General features: G+C 40.7%; 1 protein-coding gene across 1 annotated transcript in view; it reads left to right on the forward strand.

Moving 5' to 3' along the window:
- Kdr (kinase insert domain receptor) overlaps positions 1-20373 on the forward strand; it is a 46676-nt gene that overhangs the window by 8907 nt on the left and 17396 nt on the right. The window contains exons 4-19 of the mRNA XM_008833318.3: positions 2401-2531; positions 2770-2938; positions 3502-3641; positions 4455-4626; positions 5962-6076; positions 6164-6327; positions 8436-8592; positions 9505-9616; positions 10717-10825; positions 11638-11979; positions 14025-14171; positions 14849-14980; positions 17776-17882; positions 18308-18443; positions 18792-18896; positions 20253-20366. Of these exons, the coding sequence (XP_008831540.1) occupies positions 2401-2531; positions 2770-2938; positions 3502-3641; positions 4455-4626; positions 5962-6076; positions 6164-6327; positions 8436-8592; positions 9505-9616; positions 10717-10825; positions 11638-11979; positions 14025-14171; positions 14849-14980; positions 17776-17882; positions 18308-18443; positions 18792-18896; positions 20253-20366 (2352 nt within the window). The remainder of the gene's footprint in view (positions 1-2400; positions 2532-2769; positions 2939-3501; positions 3642-4454; positions 4627-5961; positions 6077-6163; positions 6328-8435; positions 8593-9504; positions 9617-10716; positions 10826-11637; positions 11980-14024; positions 14172-14848; positions 14981-17775; positions 17883-18307; positions 18444-18791; positions 18897-20252; positions 20367-20373) is intronic.

Here is a 20373-nt window from a genome sequence, read left to right on the forward strand (position 1 = left end):
AAAATTTCCAGGAATATAAAGGTTGTATTTTGTTTTACATGGACATACTACTTTTAGTAAAAGATTGAAATACGTATGTAAATATATATATATATATATATAGTTTTTTTATTGTGAAATTTCATTTTTTGAGGCAGGGACTCACTATGTAGCCCTGACTGGCCTGGAACTCACAGAGATCCATCTGCCTCTGCTTCTCTATGTCCTGGGGTCAAATGTGTGTGCTACCATTCCTGATTCCAAAAAATTGTTTTTTTGAAGGCTACATTAAAAATTATTTATTTATCTATGTGCAGCTTTACATCTCAGAGGATTTGAGACAGGTGAAAAATAGAATATTATTTTCAGAAGCCACCTATTACAAGGAAGGAAAGAACTTTATCAGCTTTGGGAAACAGGCTTACATGTCTCTACTTACATTTCAGTGGTACAGTATGGTTAGCATTCTGGAAAGTGGAGACCACTTCCAAGTCACTCATGGTGCTCTTGAACTGCACCAAAGCTGGGAATTATTTCTGTTCAGGTTAAGCAAAGTCCAAGATAGAGTTCTGTGTCCTCCTCCTCCCTTCATACAGACAGGCTCAGATGTTGGAGAATTTCTGGCTCCTTTTGATCTGGCGGTCTTGAGATGTGGCTCTCTCAGAAGATTGCAAGGATTTCCTGCTCTCAGCCTGTCTGGAAATGCAACAAGATGAACCTCTCCCATAATATCTCACTACTTCCTTCTCTCTGAGTCAGGAAACCTGGAGACATGTGAAAAGTCATTTCATGAGTTACAGTAAATATTTTATTTTGAGAGGATGGGTGGCTGTTTGGGCTTCTTTTGTTTATTTCCCTTTGTAGGGCTACTGAAATAGAATTGATTTTCTGGAGAACTTTAGTCTTAAGTCAAAGGGTTAATTTAGCTTCTGAAGACTTGCTCTTAAGCAAGCTATGTAATATTTCATTGACACGTGAATGGAAAGGAGGCAGTATTAACAAGTGATAGTCTCTAGTTCTGTTCATTTGTATACTAGCTGCCTTTGGATATGCCTTGAAATTCTGCTTCCTGCCTCAGCTCAGGGCTCTAAGTTGAGCTACCCACGACGTCGGTCTTGAAGTTTAACAACAGGAAAGAAAGCACTGAATATAATATTCCCGATGGACAGGTCTTTAATGTTCCCACTGGTCCCCACCTTACTTCCTCAGGTCTTCTGACACTGTTCTCTGTAGCAGTGGATGGAGCCAGGAAGCTGGCCTTGGTTGGCTTCATAAGATAATGGCTGTGGCACATGGGGGGCTAGGCTGGCCGCATTTCTGTGCTTTCCAGCTGGGAAGGAAATCAGACTTAGGGGGGTTCGCTGCTCTTCTTCCCTTTGATTTCATTAACTCTTTATTCACCTCTGAAAATGCTTGATTAGATGTGTTGGCTATTGAAAGTGAGATGTTATCTCTGAGACTTTAGGCATGCTCCCAATCATGTCCTTTGTCTCTGGGGAATGGAGTATGACCCCAGCCATGTGATACTGTGTGAATAATGTTTGAAGGACATCAAAATCAGTCTAGCTTTCTTCTCAAACTTTGGCATTTGTATTGGTTTTGGTGATATTAAAATTTAAATGCTAAATCTTAAACTGAATGTAATAACTATTAAACACTATTGTGATAGGACTGTTGTCTATCCCCATCAGTCTCAGCACGCTAGAAGAAGGCATTCTATTGAATACATGAATCACCAAATTGTTTTCTGTTAAAGAGCTCAATCTGTTTTCACATTCTTTACATGATTTGCCTAGTGAGAGAGTTGAATTTTTAGTTTTTGTGGTTTTTTTTTTTTTTTTTTTTTTTTTTTTTTTTTTTTTTTTTTAAAAAAAAAAAAAAAAAAAAAGAGGACGATAAATCTTTCACTGTGATATATCAAAATAAATGTGAACACACACATACCCCACACACAGACTTTTTTTTTTTTTGGTCTTTTTGAGATTTTTTCTCCCTAGCCCCAGCTGTCCTGGAACATAGCTATGTAGACCAGGCTGGCCTTGATCTCACAGAGATCTGCCTGCCTCTACCTTCAGAGTACTGGGATTAAAGGTATATGCCACTGTGCTCAACTTGAGAGATGAATTTGTAACATCATGAAACTTATAGGTTAAATGTATAGATTTAAATTTTAAAGTATTTTATTTTGAAAAATGACAATATATTAAAATATGGAACTATTAAAATATGGGACACACACACACACACACACACACACGCACACACACACCCCTGAGCAGATCTTTGGAGCCAGGTATCTACCTGCTTTGCATGTGCAAGGCATCACGGCCAGTGATTCCCTGATGTGGTTAGGTTCGTGAACCTAAAAGATCACTAACTTTTTTGGTAGCAACTCAATGACAGAATTCAATTTTCTTTTAGATTATAGATCACCATTCATCGCCTCTGTTAGTGACCAACATGGAATTGTGTACATCACTGAGAACAAAAACAAAACTTTGGTGATTCCATGCCGAGGGTCGATTTCAAACCTCAACGTGTCACTTTGTGCAGTAAGTTGCATCTTTTCCAATCATCGCTTAAGTTTCCACCATTTTAAGTTTATATGGAGCTGAGTATCTTGTTGCCAGTACTATGTCAACAGTGAATTGCAAAGATCCCCTGGGGAGGATCAGCATGACAAGGAATAAAACCAACTTAATGTTCCAGAAAGTAACACTGATTCTTCAGTTATTATCGCGTTTGGACAGCACTGGAGTCAATATTGATTGTTTCTGTTTTACTACACAGAGGTATCCAGAAAAGAGATTTGTTCCTGATGGAAACAGAATTTCTTGGGACAGCGAGAAAGGCTTTAGTATCCCTGGTTACATGATCAGCTATGCTGGAATGGTCTTCTGTGAAGCAAAGATTAATGATGAAACCTATCAATCTATTATGTACATAGTTGTAGTTTTAGGTAAGCAGATATTTCCTTTCCATATCATGAATACCAGACAATAAAGAGTGGCTTTCTATATGATGGTCCTGCACCCAGGTGCAGGGTGAAGGAGAAGAGATATTGAAAAATATATTAACCCCAGTGTATGATCCTGGTCAATTCATTACGTATACTCTTCTCTACCAAATAAACCAGTATACAGTTGAGGTTTTCTCCTTTCTTGACAAGCCCAAGAATGAAAAAGTGTTATTACAGAAGTTAATTTTATGAAAAATTCAATTTTCAGAGCATTTCTTGGCACCAAGTCTTTAATTGTATGTATTTAGTGGAAAATTCAGCAATTTACTCAAGTGGGTCCCCCTGGCCTAGACTTTTGTTTCTCTATTCATCAAGTTAGAACAGCTTTGAGAATGCTGAAGATTTAGAAATCTTTATAAACCATTTTCCTGAAAACTACCAAGAATTGGTGAGGCCCCCAGGGAAAAATGATGTAACATACTTTGCATCACTTAAAAAAATGTGTGCCAAGTCCTGGATTTCTTTTTCCTCTTACTTTCTGTTTTTATCATTACTTGCTCCAGGATATAAGATTTATGATGTGGTTCTGAGCCCCCCTCATGGAATCGAGCTATCTGCTGGAGAGAAGCTTGTCTTAAATTGTACAGCAAGAACTGAGCTCAATGTGGGCCTTGATTTCAACTGGGAATGCCCTTCTTTGAAGGTAACATTAACAATTCAAAGCCAGATCTCTGAATACTTTGATAATAAGCCCCAGTGAAGTTTGCTTAAGAGATAGGGTCCTCTCTGACCAGATAAAATATAAAGGCTTTAAAACACACACACACACACACACACACACACACACACACACACACACACACAGAGCAAACACGAAAAGATGCAGTGCTAGGAATCTCCTCTGCTGCAATTGGGCTGTGAATATTGATCTTCACTGTGTAATTAATCTTTCCACATTGTGCTACTTCTCTGTTCTCTAGAGCCCTTGATCTGTTTTCCCTTTAAGGGAATATCCCTTTAAGAGGTGGCTTGACCTACATTTCTCTTTAAACAGTGGTCACGTTTCCTTGCGTTTCTGCAGTTTGTATGCATTTCGTTCTCATGGGTAAAGAAGGTATCAAAATCTACTTCACATCCTTGTATTTCAACTTCCATTTTTTTTTTCCTGAATCTAAATACACTTGCTGTCTACATGATCTTTAAAGTCTCTTTTATGGGGCTGGAGAGATGGCTCAGCGGTTAAAAGTACTAGCTGCTCTTGCAGAGGACCTGGGTTTGGTTGCCAGTATGTACATGGCAGCCAACATGTAACTTGTCAGGGGATCTTCTGACTCATGGGCATTGTACGACATGGGTACACTTAGACACAGGCAGGCAAAACACATACATAAAAATAAATAAATAAAGTCTCTTCTATTATTATTAAATATTGTTCACCAAAGGACAAGGCTTGATTTTGTGGATCTCTAGAATGATGTTTTGTTGAAAGTTTACTCAACTCTTTTCTTGGCATCAGCATAAGAAAATTGCAAGCCGAGAACCAAAGCTCTTGCCTGGGACTGCAATGAAGAAATTTTTGAGCACCTTGACAATAGATAGTGTGACCCGGAATGACCAAGGGTGGTACACCTGTGTAGTGTCCAGTGGGCGGATGACCAAGAAGAACAGCACGTTTGTCCGAGTCCACAGTAAGCATCCTTGTTCTTGGGAGTATTCTGGGCCTGAGAGAGTGAGATGACTTAAATCAATTTAGGTCACCTTGTTCATTCATAAGATAATCTTGAGCTTTTGCTAGGGACCTAGAGATCAAGAACATAGTTTTGGAGTCAGGGACTTGGGTTAAGAAGTCTCAATTTTAAAATGGCATGAGTTAATATAGTAATTGCTTACTAGACATTACTTGCTGTAGCTGTTGCTGAGACTGTAGTCATTACTACAAGTATCTAAGGCTGATATTTTTTAGAAGATAAGATATCGCTACCTAAGTTTTTAAAAATAATTTCAGTTTATTGTAAGAAAGGCCAAGAGGCTTACTTGAATAAGCATGACCTCTCAACCCAAATTCAAATGCTTTTTGTGTAGTTTTGGGCAAATCACCTTAATTTTTCAGTTATGCTTCTTCATCCACATAATTGTCTCAGTTTAAATAACTTATGTTCATCAGAGCTCTGACTTAAACTTTCATAGGATTTCTTTGTAGCTTATGTGGAGTGGTTTATTTTATTATGCCAGAACCTTTCACATGCTAGGAAAGTGCTCTACTACTAGGCAGAATAAGGGAGATCCATTAAGAGGCTGATTGGTAGAATCTAGGTGAGAGATAGTGGAAGACTTGGACCAGGGCAGTCAAGGTGTTACACTGTAGTAAGAAGAGATGACAGTCTGGATATCTTGTGCAGTCAGCAGGACCTGCTGGTTGATTTATTGACTGAGAAAAAGAGATGACTTCAGCCTTAGCACAAGCAGCTGAACTGAGGATGGTGTCGCTACCTGAGGTGGGGTTGGGGAGAGGTAGGATTTGGGGAACAGTGTCAGGTATTTTTATTTGGAGATGCCCATTAAACATCCAGATGGAGATGTTTAATTGCACAAATCTGGAACCCAGAGAAGTGAGGGCAGGAACTAAAAGTTTATGTGTGTGACTGGTGCTTTAAACCTGAGGCTAATTAGAGGAGGGTACAGATAAAGAAGGGGTCTGAGCAGTGAGTTTTGGGGCATTTAACACATGGAGTTGGGTAGAGGGTGTCAGTGGAAGAAGAGGAGGTCACTGGGAGATTATTGAAGGCTATGTGGAGGAGCAAATGCTTAAGGCTCTTGAGAATGCACTTGTGAAGAGAGCAGTGCTGGCAAAGCTGAAGGAAAGATGGCATGTGGCCACCATAGACATTCTGTGGGGACGCTCAGAATGGAAGTAGACTCACGTACCCCCAACACCTGCTTTTCACTTGATTGAAAAAGTTAACTAAAAGACAATTTACAGTAACTTGACATTTATGAGAACCACTGCTTTCATTTCCTTCTAGCACAACCTTTTGTTGCTTTCGGTAGTGGTATGGAATCTTTGGTGGAAGCCACAGTGGGTAGCAGTGTCCAAATTCCTGTGAAGTTCCTTGGCTACCCAGCCCCTGAAATCAAATGGTAACTCTTAGAAACAAATGCATGCAAAACATTGCTTTGCATGAAAGCAAATTCTTCGATTGCTCTAACTGATACTGTCTTTCCAAGGTACAAAAATGGAAGACCCATTGAGTCCAATTACACAATGACAGTGGGGTCTGCACTCACAATCATGGAAGTGAGTGAACGAGACACTGGAAATTACACCATCATCCTTACCAATCCCATTTCAAAGGAGAAGCAGAGCCACATGGTCTCTTTGATTGTGAATGGTGAGTCCATTCAGTTTTCCCCTCTTTCCAAGACTTCCTATGAAGAGTGTGATTGCATCTTCCTAAATCTCCATCTTTCCTTTGCCCCCTGCTGTCTCCCCCTTATCATAACTGGGCATAAAAGTGAAAAATGACCCAGGGAGATGGATTCAAATTGTGATATGGAATGGTGTGCACCAGAACATGGCCAGACATGCTTTGTTAAAAAATCATGTAAATGAGCTGTTTGCTGGTCACGTGTAGGAGGAAAGTAGATGGTATCTCCTAGCCAAATGCCTATGGCGTTGCTCTAGGATACGTTTACTTTGCTTCTGCCCATGGAATTGCACACTGTGTGCAGATGTGGGAGATTTTCTTTGTGTTTTGTGTAAAGCTTTAGTCTGATGCTGTAGTTGCTGTATCCCAGATGTGTAGACATAACTCTGCTTAGAAGACCTTTAGAAACTGATATTGTTGGTTTACTTGTTATCGAAGGTCTGACTCTGGGTCTGTCCAGGAAAGCCAGTAAGCTTTTGGCTGAAGGATAATTTGAACTTTACTTCCTCAAAGTGAAAGATATAAATAAGTATATGGGGTTACAGGAGATGGGTGCCATGGTCAGGTGACTTAAAAGTTTCTATCAGCCGGTTTTGGTGGCACACACCTTTGATCCCAGCAGTTGGGAGGCAGAGGCAGGTGGATCTCTGTGAGTTCAATGCCAGCCTGGTCTACATAGTTCCAGGCCAGCTGGGGCAACAGGGAGACCCTGTCTCAAAAAGACAAACAAACAAACAAATAAATAAATAAATAAAATTTTCTTACAGGACTTCTCAGGCCCTTTACTATGCAAATGAACATTGCTTTTTCCAGAGGGGAGAGACAGAATGTTGAGGGTTTAACAAGCTTATTTGACCAGCGCACTTTTCCTCCTTGAGTAAATCCATTAATATTTTGCTTCAAACACAGTTTGAGAAATGCTTCTCTGTTGTAATTCTTTGTGCTTCCTACTGACACCACACATTAAAACCTCAAGATACTGTCTCGCTACGTTAATGTGGCCCCTACGCATCTTGATCCTCCTCTGTGTGTCTGCTGGGCATGGCTTCATCTTTTTCTTCAGGGAGTATTTTAAAGATAACAGATTCTGGGAAGGTTGCTTAGAAGCAGCATGAGCAAAAGGGATTCAAGGGGGAGGAGAAAGACACAAGCTGATAATTAGAACGAGAAGAAAACAATCAGGCAGCAAAGACAGAGGCAGGCAGTGAATAACCCCACTGTACCATTTCATGAAGTCACCAAGCACTCAGTTCACCCTAGCATTTACCTTGCTGTATGAAATAAGCACAAACATGAAGTCAAGTCTGAAAAGTATAAAGGAAATAAATCTTTAGGGAATGCATCCCTGTAGCCATAAGCCCCCCACCCCTCTCTCTCATCTCAGAGGACTTTTGGTTGATAGTGATAAGGTAATAATTTATACTAATGATTTTGGAACTAAAACAAAAAGAAAAAATGGGTAGAAGAGAGGGAGGAATAAAATAAGGACAGAAGGGAGGAGGAAAGAGGGAAAGAGAGGGAGAACATAGCATGCATTCTGTAAGGATTGACCTTTTCCTCTATAATATGCTGTTTGGAAGTCAGAATGTCTACCTTTTTCCTGAATTTTGCCACATATTAACTAGTGACCTTGGGCAAGTCTTTTAACTTGTTCATGTTTTTTTTTTTTTTCTCATGTGTAAATGAGGGGCCATAGTAGTGTTTGTAAGGACTGAGTGAATCAATGTAAAGAACTTGGGCACTGTCTGATGTGTAATAAATTTACCATTCCAACTATTTTCTTTCTGTAGCCTCATGCCATCCTTGCTAAGCTGGGGGACAGGAAGAATAACCTCTTTAATATAAATGAGAGACCAAAGCATGGGACCTCATGCCTTAAGTCACTTAGCTTATCAGTTTTTATTATTATGAGTACTACCAGAACTCAAGTCTCCTGTCTCCAAATCTATGTGTTCTTTGGAAAAGCAAGAAAAAATCATGTGCTTACAAAAGGCAGCTGTGGTCGATGAAATCCTTAACTTTAATTTCTCGAAACTGATTGATAATTCACAAGTTGTCTTTCCTGTCTTCAGTCCCGCCCCAGATAGGCGAGAAAGCCCTGATCTCTCCCATGGATTCCTACCAGTATGGTACCATGCAGACGTTGACATGCACAGTCTATGCCAATCCTCCCCTGCATCACATCCACTGGTACTGGCAGTTGGAGGAAGAGTGCTCCTACCAACCCAGGTGAGCAGGGTCATGTGGCCTGTTTGGCCTGCCATTTTGCATTCCTTCATGCCCAGCTATGCCATGACTCCATTCTAAACCTACAAGACTACCCCTTTGAAGGTTATCCCTCAAGTGGTGCTTGGAATCTCCTTTCGTCTTCCACTGTGTTTTCAGTTTTAACAGATGCATTTGCTTGGGGCATCCCATTGCACGACTAGCCAGCGCTCTCTTCATAGTTAGCTCTGGTGCACACTTCTCCAAATGATTGCTGTTTGCTTAGTTTGATAATTGCCAATTTTGGGGTCTTCTATCTGTGAGCTGGAGACTACCACAGTGCTCCTCCTTATCTGTGGGAAGGTCCATCTCTCAGAGGAAGTGCTGGTGGATGGAAGGCAATGATAAACCTAGCACAGGCCTCAAGAGTCTCATACTCTGCTTATCAAGTTCCAACACAAGTGCAGACATCCTTAGGGAAAACAACCACCAGCACCTCCAACCCATCACCCCAAGCAATCCACTTCCTGTTGTTGTTTTTGAAGTAGCAAACACTAGTTTCTTCCTCAGCTGCTGGCCATTTCCTATTGAAAAGGCACAGTCCCAGAGAGATGACTTTAAGAAGCCCTATGGCTTCCAAGTTTCCTTACCTTCCTTTGAACTAAATTAACTTGAATTGTCTTGTCGATTCAATTTATGAATGGAGGCTTGTTCCCAGAATAGCTGCTTCCCTCCTGTATCCTCAGTGAACTACCTTGGACCTTTCCCCTGTTGCTGGCATCTATTTTTAATTGGCGCCAGGTCTTGTAAAGTGATAGTCTGCATCAAAATGTATTTCTAAGAACATGATAACCAAAGTCTGACCCTTTCCCTTACTACTGATTTGAATGAAAGAGAAGTCAAGCCATGACATAATATGTTTTCTTTCTCTTGTAGCCAAACAAATCCATATACTTGTAAAGAATGGAGAAATGTGGGAGATTTCCAGGGGGGAAATAAGATCGAAGTCACCAAAAACCAATATGCCCTAATTGAAGGAAAAAACAAAGTGAGTTTGAAGCTCTTTAGTTTGAAAATTTCTCTATTTCTCACTCCTTAGCAGAAAGTGACAAACAATATTTAATGGTACATTGGAGATTAATAATCAGATAGTCTGTGTAGCACCATTCACACCACACAAGCAGCGAAATCAGTCAGCCCAGGTGGATAAAGAGAAAGTGAGATACACAGACATACACGTATGCACACACATTAATATTATTCAGCCACACAGAAGGACAAACATGCCATTTGCATGGGTGGTGGAACTGGAGATCACCCTGCTAAGGAAAATAAGTCAGACTTAGACAAATACCATGTTTTTCTCTCATATGCAGAATCTAGATGAAAAAAAACAGCATAAAAGTAAAGGGGGACAACTTAGGAAGTGGGAGGGGACCATGTGGAGTCAGGATGGGGAAAGATAGGGTAATTGGGGGCAATTATAATTCACAAACATTATATACACATATGAAAATGTCATAGTGAAACTCACAATTTTGTTCAATCAGTGCCTGCTAAATAATAAAAAGAAGGCTGGGTGTGGTGGAGTACACCTTTAATCCCAGCACTTGGAAAACAGAGGCAGGTGGGTCTCTGTGAGATGGAGACCAGCCTGGTCTGCATAGAGAGTTGCAGGCTAGCTGGGGCTGCAGGGAGACACTGTCTCAATAAATAAATAATAAATAAACAAACAAACAAATAGAAGAAAATCAAATAGACTGGATAGTAAAATACTAGCATATTTAGTCAGTTTGAAGATACCGCTGGCATTTGGCAGTACCATTAACTTACCAATAGTTTACTGAAGAGAAATGAAACGTGCGCCATTCCATATATCCATCTATTGAAAGGTGCTTCTGATTCTATAAGTATGAAAATGAAAAATGCCTATAATGTTCTATTTAAATCTTTAAAGATTTCCAAAGCGCTTCTGGTATCCTGTGTATAACTGCTTAGTGATGACTACTTAAGGGTGAAGGTGGTCACTGTGTCATGTGAATTAAGTAAGCAGGTCATAGCAGTTGTGGGGACTGCCAGATTTTAGTTTCAGTGTGCTTGAACATACTTAGCCCACATTGTTCATGGCTGGGATTTGTTTGTTCACAGACTGTGAGTACTCTGGTCATCCAATCTGCCAGTGTGTCAGCTTTGTACAAATGTGAAGCCATCAACAAAGCTGGGCGAGGAGAGAGAGTGATCTCCTTCCATGTGACCAGTAAGTACCCCTCTCTGAAGGGAGGGTGGGGTCCCTAGAGAGTAGGTGTTAAGTCGTGAAGTTTTCTATTGTCCCTGGCATTTGTGTGAGTAGTGACAGAGCTTGGATTGATAATCAATGCGTTTGTGCTTGAATTAAAGCTCCTCAGGCAGCTCCTGGGCCTATGTGAAGTCAGTTCATGTGCCATCACTGGACAGAGACTGATTTTACCCATACTTTAAACCACAAGCTCTATGTTGTGTGTGTCACCTGTCTTGTTCGTCAGAGTCTAGCATGACTCATGATTTACTGGGGTTAAGTACCTGTGGGCATGTTATTAGACAGCTGTAAGGCTGAGGCTTCTTGGAGTCATTGGAATGACATGGAAACAATATCCTTGACCTTCCAATGCTCTTGATTTTGCCCATGCATCAAGTTTTATGGAAAAACTCGTGCTGACTGTATTGGCTAAAATATTTTAGTCTGAACTAATTAGTTGTAATAAATATAGTTTTAATAACAGTTAATATCATGCTTTAATGAGGAACCATTGTTTAAAGTTCTGTGTGGTGATTAAGTAAATGTCCTGCTTTGGATTTTTTATTTTCATCCCAAAACTATATTCAGAACTCGGAGTGAAAATGCGATAATTAAAAATAATTCGCATTTCCAAATAATATGTTTTGAGAAAATAATCATCCTGGCTCTGTCCTTGTAGTAATAGGGGCTGTAAGAACTCTTAGATCTCCATAGCAGTCAGAAGCAACAAAAACAAAAACAAGTGTCCTGTACCAATTAAATCATCATCTTCTAACTATGACTTTACATTTCAGAGGGTCCTGAGATTACCTTGCAACCCTCTGCCCAGCCAACCGAGCAGGAGAATGTATCTCTGTGGTGCACTGCAGACAGAACTACATTTGAGAACCTCATGTGGTACAAACTTGGCTCACAGGCAACATCGGTCCCCATGGGCGAATCTCTCACACCAGTCTGCAAGAATCTGAATGCTCTTTGGAAACAGAATGCCACCATGTTCGCTAATAGCACAAACGACATTTTGATCATGATGTTTCAGAATGTATCCCTGCAGGACCAAGGAGACTACATCTGCTCTGCTCAAGACAGGAAGACCAAGAAAAGGCATTGCGTTGTCAGACAGCTCACCATCCTAGGTAGGGAGGCATCTACGGATTATGGAGTTGAAATGCCTTAAACATAGTGTGTTCAGTATAGGTGCTGTGTGAATAGCACTGTCCTCTGGGAGCTTGTGTAGCAGGCTAGTATAATTACTCGATGAAAGTGATGGGGGCGGAGCAAAGCTGATAGCAGTGAGGTGATGCATTAAAATTAGAAGACAGCATGGCTCTTTCTGACCTTCGTGATGAGGTCACCACCAGTGACTACAAGGGATTAGCTTGAACCAGGGAACTTGTTGCTGTATCCTTGGGTACCCAGCTAGTAATATAAGCACATTTCTGGACTACCTACTAAGAGCAAAGAGAATGCCCTAAGTTTACAGTGCTGACGTATAGAAGGACAGGAAGAGAACAGAGGCAATCCCTGGGCAGTCGTAGCATAGTGAAGTCTGCAGTCTGTGAGGACAGGGATTGATCTCTGCTTCCTGCTGAAACCCTAGCTGTAGAGCACAGTGTTTTATACTAGGTGTTCAGTGTACTATTCTGCTGCATGAGCAGTGTGATGGTGACCTAGACTTAGTTTCAGATCTAGAAGAGTCTGTGGGAGAGATGCTGCACTCTGCCTGTACTTCTGGGGTATCACATGTGGTCCATGTAGAAGCAGTTCAGAGAGTTTGGGATAAGAAATCTTAGCACATTCCCTGTGAGGAGGCTCTCTATGTCTTGTCTGACCTCGTACCTAGGCAACCCCTACTCTGTCCTTCTAGAGATCAGATGAATTTGAGGGAATTTGTCTTGGTACCATTGCCTTTCATTTTCTTAGTATTCTTTTAGGATGCTTATGATGTTAGGAAGGGAAACCTCCAGGTAAGGTTAACTACGTCAGAATTTTAGATAAACATCCTCTTGTTGTGGTCTTTGCCTTATTTTAGGCAATCCCTTCAAATAGACACTAGCATAAGATTTGCTGTTTTAAAGACTCAGGGACAGAAGTAAAGACATTTTGAGTCAAGTCCTTCCCAAGACCCTTGAAATCACACCACATCTATAATCAATTATATTATGTTAATATTGGTAGCTGGTCCAGATTTGGAGGAGGTTAGAAAGAGATGTAAAGGAGGCTCCTGGCTTAGCCATGACCAGGTAGTGAATGCTCACCATTAGTGTGTTTGCTTCTCTAAGGATACCTAAGTTGTTTTCTGAAATCAATTCTTAGAAATAGGCTAGAGCCCAGAGTAATTTATTTAAACTCCAATGTGGTGGACCAGGGAGATAATCTCATTCTTTTAAGTGTTGAAATGAATTCCTTCAAGGAATTCCTTTCGATGCTCATTTGGTTTGAACTTATTTCCAGAGCACTTAGGTAACTTGCAGGAGGTTAAGTGTAACATTTTGTTCTGCTTCTAAACAAATATCCATGGGTACATATTCTTGAACTCCTTGACTTTCCTTAGGGTATTGTTTGGTTTGTTTGCATTTTGGTGGAAACAGCGCTGGACTTTCAGTCTCACCAGATTCTATTATTAGTTCACCATTTACTTAGTTATAGGGACCTGGATAAGATGTTTATGCCCCTGTGCTGCAACTATTTCATCTAAAAAAATAAGGCTAATAGTTCTAGCCCTTCTCATGTATGACTGATAATAGGTCTTAGAAATAATATGAGTTTTGTAACAGTTACCAAATAAATACAAGGCACTATAGAATTGTGCTGAAGTTTTGCCCTTTCTAAAACAGAATTCTATTCTTAGTAGCTAGAACTTTACAAGATGGGAGCTTCCACTCAGGGAAAACCTTTATAATTGGAGGGAAAACCATAACCTAATATAATCCTTCCAAATTTCTGAGTCTATTTTGTGATTTTCAGGTAGGGAATCACTAATGTGGATGTTCTGAACTATATCTTTTCTTATTTTATTCGATGTTAGTTTTTGGGTAGTAATGCTGTTGTCAATTCTGTGTTGCTTCTCTATCAACAGGTTGCTGTTTATTAGGTTTAGACTGCATAACAGTTATATGATACTAAGGCCATTTCAGTACTAATAACTGTGGGCCCTGTGGTTTTCTTTTTATGTGTGTAGAGCGCATGGCACCCATGATCACAGGAAACTTGGAGAATCAGACCACAAGTATTGGTGAAACCATTGAAGTTGCTTGCCCAGTGTCCGGGAACCCCACTCCACAGATTACATGGTTTAAAGACAATGAGACACTTGTGGAAGACTCAGGTGATTGGAACTTGTCTCTTCCTTTGGTTGTAGAGTTTTTCCAAAGATGCTATGTAAGACTCATATCATTTCTTGACTTGTTTGAAAGTAGACAGAGAACAGTTAGTTATTCAGGGGGCTCGGGAGATGGCTCAGTCAGTAAAGTGCTTGCCACACAATCATGGGCGCATGTGTTTGAATTCCCAGCACTTATGGAAAAGTCCAGACTCAGCAATCGTCTGTAATCCTAGTGCTAGGGGGCAGTAGGGCAGAGGGGCACAGGAGACAGGCAAATTCCTGGAGATCGTTGGTCAGCCAATTAGCTTAATCAGTGAGTTCCAGGTTCAGGGAGAGACTGTGTCTCAGAAAGTGGAGAGCAATTGAGGAAGGCACCCAGCATTGACCTTTGGGCCTCCATACACATGTGCACACAAGTGCACATGCACCTCTCTCCCCATACACATACACAGGCAGTATTTAGGTAAGGATCTGGCTCATTTCGTAGAGTCAAAAGCAGTGTATTTGAATCCTTGTTCACTTCTCATGGAGACTTCATGGGAGATCAGTCAGTGGTCAGTCCTATGAAGTCTTTAGAGTTAGATAATAACCCAAGATGAAGGGCAGTAATTATATTCTAAAAAAAATTCCTGGAAGAAACATCATCAGAAATAAAACATTCATTTCCCTCCTCTTTAAAGGCATTGTATTGAAAGATGGGAACCGGAACCTAACTATCCGCAGGGTGAGGAAGGAGGATGAAGGCCTTTACACCTGCCAGGCCTGCAATGTTCTTGGCTGTGCAAGAGCGGAGACATTTTTCATAATAGAAGGTCAGTGTGAAGTTATAAAGCTGCCAGGTGGTTTCTCAAGATTGGCTTGTGCCTTACATATCCTCCATACACTGGGTGACAGCAAGCGGATGTTTCTTGTCCTTTGTGGTAGTTGAGTGTCTGTTATGTAAAGTGTTTGGGAACAGATGTAGTTCAGATTTGGGAGTAATAGATATTTTGGGGATAGAACTTAAATCTAAGAATAAAACTCGCTTATGTTTCATGTAAACCTTACAGCGTTATCTGAAGGTAATTGTGTACAGTATTTTCAGTTTACCTGCCTTTGACTATCACACGTGATGAGGCGTGGGGTGGTTCAGAAAGTTTCAGAGCTTGATCATTTTGGATGTTTTCATGAGGGAATCTTCTATCTTCATAATTAATTCTTCATGGATTGTCTTCAGGAGGTACAGACTCAAACAAAAAGCACAAAGAATGCTTTACTTCAGGCAGCATCCCAGCGCCTGTCCATGTAGTGCTCACTGTGGGGAATATTCATCCAGGTGGGATAAATATCCTCCTGTCTGATTCTGAAATGATACTTTCATGTTTTTTTTGAAAAATAAAATGAAAATTGCTCTTGAATCTTGCTATATGGTTAGTAAGGGGGGTCTCAGAATTTTCATTGAAGCGGAGACAATTAAAATTCACTCATCAACAATAGACCATTGCTTTTGTGAAATAGGAAACCTAGGGGTCTTATTGAAATACAGAAGTAACTCTGGGTATGTGTGTTTGCGTGTGTGTTTGTGGGTACGTGTGCACACATAGCCAGGAGTGATGTAAAATATAGCATTTTTCAGCTAGAAAAGTAATCTGTGACAGAATATCTCACCTCAAGAAGAATATTCCTGTCTCCCTTTTTTTAAACCCACTCAGAGAGCAATGCAACTGTACTGTGTGAGTGAGGGAATGGTCTGCAAGGGGGAGGTCGAGGGAGATGGCAGAGGTAGGCCTGGCAGACTCTATGAATTCTTCTTAACTTGTCTCAAAGTCTAAATATTGGTTTCTAATCTGTCAAACGTGTGCTGTCAAGTGTTGCATCTAAACATATTAACATGCTTTCAAATCAGTGGGCTTATTACAGTTTCATAAGCAATGGGTACAAATAAACATTTCAAGGGACTAGTTTTATCATTTACAAAGGGGTTCCTGTCTGAGTGCAAATCCAAGGGAGGGTCGCTGATTCTCTTGGGTGCTCTGCCTCCCTCGGCCAGCCATCTGCAACTGGCTACCAAGCCTAAGTGGCGTGGGAGCTGTGGAGATTGCTGATATGGAGAGAATAACAAGAGAGGGAGATGTAGACACTGAATACTCCTGCTTAGCTCCCAAATGTTAATGTGAGGATGTTTGTAGACAAACTGATACAGGTAGTTAAATCTTTGACCCTTTTGCTGTTTCCTGTATGAATGGACTTTTAAATCTCTACATGTAGATAGAGAATTACTTCTTGGGAAACAGCAGAGATACAAAATCCACTTCCAGATGCACTTGAGGGTTGTCTCCCAACTGATAACTCCCATTTTGTCAACAATTAATTGCTTGTCTTCTGCCTTCTGGACCATTCTCCCAGCCTGAGGCCTGATTTGACTTATACTGCACAGTGTGAGTGGAGAGATGGAGACCTCAAGTGATAATTGCATCCTCATCACCTCAGTGATAATCACTTGGTATTGAAAGCCTTCTTCTGCACATAATGAGGAAATTACATGTAATGAGGAAATTACACTTGGTGCTCTCCTCTGGAGCGGAGATCCGCAGCTTTCCTCCTCCACCTTTAGCTTTTCCTTTTCTCTTTCCTTTCATGTGCAGTGTTGAAGTCCTGTTCCTGTGTCCTGCACAATGCCTTTATTTCAGTTCTTTCTTTTCCTCTCAGACTCCTGCCACACAGGAACAAGATGGAATATTGCTCAGCTCATGTTGAATAGCCCTAGTTTAATTCTTGAATGGGTTACCAATTACCTGTACTCAAACAAGTAGCATTTATTTATTTATTTATTATTTATTTATTTATTTATTTATTTGTGTGTATGAGTGTTATGTCTGCATGTGTGTAAGTATACCTGTGTCATGCAGTGCCCATGGAGGACAGAAGAGGGCATTGGATCCCCTGGAACTGGAGTTATGGATAGTTGTTAGCCACAATGTGGGTGCTGGGATTCGAACCTGGGTCTTCTGTAAAAATAGTCAGTGCTCTTAACCACTGATCTATCTCTCCAGCCCCTCAAACAAGATCTTGTTTCTTCTGAAAAAATAAAAGGTTATTGAGGAAGTTAAGAGGGATGGCATCTTTAAGGCAGATGCATGCATAATTAGTTGTGTGGTCACAAATAGCTGTCTGGCCAAATGACTTTATTTCCTTATGTGATTTCCTAAAGAATCCTTTTTGAAATGCCACACAAGTCAAGGCATTGACTGTTAGTAAAACCAGACTGTATTCCCCCCAAATACAAGTATTTTTCTTCTCTGTAGGACATCATCTGTTTGTTTTTTCTCTATCAAAAGTGTGCTTTCTTCAAATACATCCTATCTGTATCTCTTAAGACATTCATACATCCAACCTTAATTGTTTGAGAGTTTTATTACTGGGAGTTTTCATATGCAGTGTTTTGCAAGCTTTTGTTTATCTTTAAGAATGCTGTCAACTCCGTCTATCTTCAGGAGTGTGTGGCTATTGGTCTCTAGGATTCTTGAAAATGGGTGAGCTTGAGGTCTTGCCTTTCATGTCACACTCTGTCGCCTTCTACCAAAGGCTGTGAGTTGCCAGCTGTTGATCACTCACTTGTGTCTTCCAGGTGCCCAGGAAAAGACCAACTTGGAAGTCATCATTTTAGTCGGCACTGCGGTGATTGCCATGTTCTTCTGGCTGCTTCTTGTCATCGTTCTACGGACCGTTAAGCGGGTAACAAAATAATTTCCCTTCTGTCCCTTGCATGCTGGTCTTCATGATTGATGAAAGCTGACTGGGGCTCTTTCAGCTGTTTCTTCCCATTGTTCTTGGCTCAATGGGCACATTTTTACTTCAATACAATAGCATTCTTGCCCATTTTCTTTGGCTGGACCATGGGCATTAATTGTTAGACACTACTAGAGGAGAAAGGGCTTGGACTGTCCACAGCAATTAAGATTTTAAAACTTAATTCTGCACTCATTTTGGGAACTAGGGAAACACCAAAAGCAGGATTATAATAGGACTACTCTCAAGCTCTGAGAGTTTTATTGGAAAATGAGATATTAGGAATGAGGCTCTTGTTAAACAATAATAAGTACACAAAACAACAGCCAAACAACAGGGTGTGTGTGACTGGAAGGATTGATGCTTTCCAGGCCAATGGAGGGGAACTGAAGACTGGCTACTTGTCCATTGTCATGGATCCAGATGAACTGCCCTTGGATGAACGCTGTGAACGCCTGCCTTATGATGCCAGCAAATGGGAGTTCCCCAGAGACCGACTAAAACTAGGTGAATTGTCAACTAATATTAATTTGAAATCAATTTCGCCAGGGCATTGTGTCCTCCTTTAAGACAAATAGAGTCTACTCAGTTGTTATATTCTGGATCAGAAATATTAATTCTTGCTCTTGACTTTGCATTATCATCTATTTAGCTTTTTAGAAATAAGGTCCCTTTACATCTGTTCAAATAGAACATTTGGAGATTGAAAGGAAATCCAGTACAGGAGAGTTAACTGGACCATGATGCTACATGGGCTGTATAGTTATCGTAATCAATTGTAACCTTTGCGTATCCTTTTGGTGGTGTGATAATCAGTCTATTAGCCTTTGTAATTGCCATTATTGTTGGTTCTAGGTAAACCTCTTGGCCGTGGTGCCTTTGGCCAAGTGATTGAGGCGGATGCTTTTGGAATTGACAAGACAGCAACTTGCAAAACAGTAGCTGTCAAAATGTTGAAAGGTAAAAGCAAAATGATGTGGTGATATGTCTTTCTCTGTTTTGTCCATCCTTAACCATGATGTAAGGCTTGCGCTGTAGGCAGTGGCTCTGTGCTTAAGTGGGCCAATAAGCAGCTAGTCTATATGATGTCTAGAAGCAGCTTCCTCCTTTGGAGCCTCATGCAAAGGTACATGGCCCAGGGTGCAGAGCTGGGGATGGATTTCTCCTTGTCTGGGAACAATTGTACTTAGTGGTCCTGGCTAGAATAGGGAAAGTACATGGTTATACTAACACTGTTCCTCCTTGTATTATGGTGTAAGATGATCACAGGCCCTCTAGAAACATATAAAGGGATTTGCTATCAGTAAAAGTCACAGAGTACAAAACCAGCATGTTCCAGAATTGGAATATGCAAAAGAACTTCACATATAAAAGACACTTTGAAAAATAAGGGTGATTATGCTAAGGAAATATGAGTATTCTTTTAAAAATCAAAATTTGTCAGTAGTAATGGAGCTCTGGCCTGGCCATTTTGACAAGGGAAGGTGGTGCATGTGGAGCGTCTGGTCCAACTGTGTCTGTCTTGAGGAAGATGATACTACTGACCCTTCACCAGCGGGTCCTGTGCATTTCCAAGTTCTCTGCCTCCCAATACATTCGTCTCTAGTGATTAAGGTGTACGTGTGTAATTTTGAAGTGCCTTGGGCTCTGTCAGGCTCATGTGCCAGCAGCCTTGCCTGGCGAGCCTTATTAAGTTATTTGCTTGGTTCAGGTAAGTTGGAATATCAGTGTAGACCTAAGGATATTTCTTGCATTTGTTGATTGATTGATTGACTGATTGATTTGTGTGTACATGTACCACAGTGTAGGCATGGAGTTTAGAGGACAACTTGTTGGAGTTTGTTCTCTCCTTCTACTGTGTAGGTCCCAGGGATCAAAGTTTTAAGGCTTGGTGGCAAGCACCTTTACTCACTGAGCTATCTTACTGGCCCCCAGATCTGAGGATATTTACTGTATGGCATTGCTTCCCTGTGAGAAGGCACTGAAATGATCAGGCCGTAAGAAGGTTAATAAACCTGAAACAGAAAATTGCAGTTTTTAAGAAGCGTGTCCGGATGTGATTCCACTGTAGCTATATTACCTACTTTATGGAAGACTTCACAGTGGATTCCTTTAAATATGAAGCAATCAGAGTTTGCTGAAAGTAAAGCTTTGATTTTGATTAAGAAAATAGAATTTGCACTGGATTTTTCAGAAAATGCAATTGCTTTGTTAGATAGAGTCGTGTTACCCTGGATAAGACACATGGTTGAGTGTGCCTGTCATCCTAAGGCAATGGTCACACTTAGAGTCTTCATCTTTTTCTTGAATGTGTAGAAGGAGCCACGCACAGTGAGCACCGAGCCCTCATGTCTGAACTCAAGATCCTCATCCACATTGGCCACCACCTGAATGTTGTCAACCTTCTAGGTGCTTGCACCAAGCCGGGAGGTGAGTG

This window comes from Nannospalax galili, unplaced genomic scaffold, assembly GCF_000622305.1.
Source record: "Nannospalax galili isolate Female #2095 unplaced genomic scaffold, S.galili_v1.0 scaffold433, whole genome shotgun sequence".
NCBI lineage: Eukaryota > Metazoa > Chordata > Mammalia > Rodentia > Spalacidae > Nannospalax > Nannospalax galili.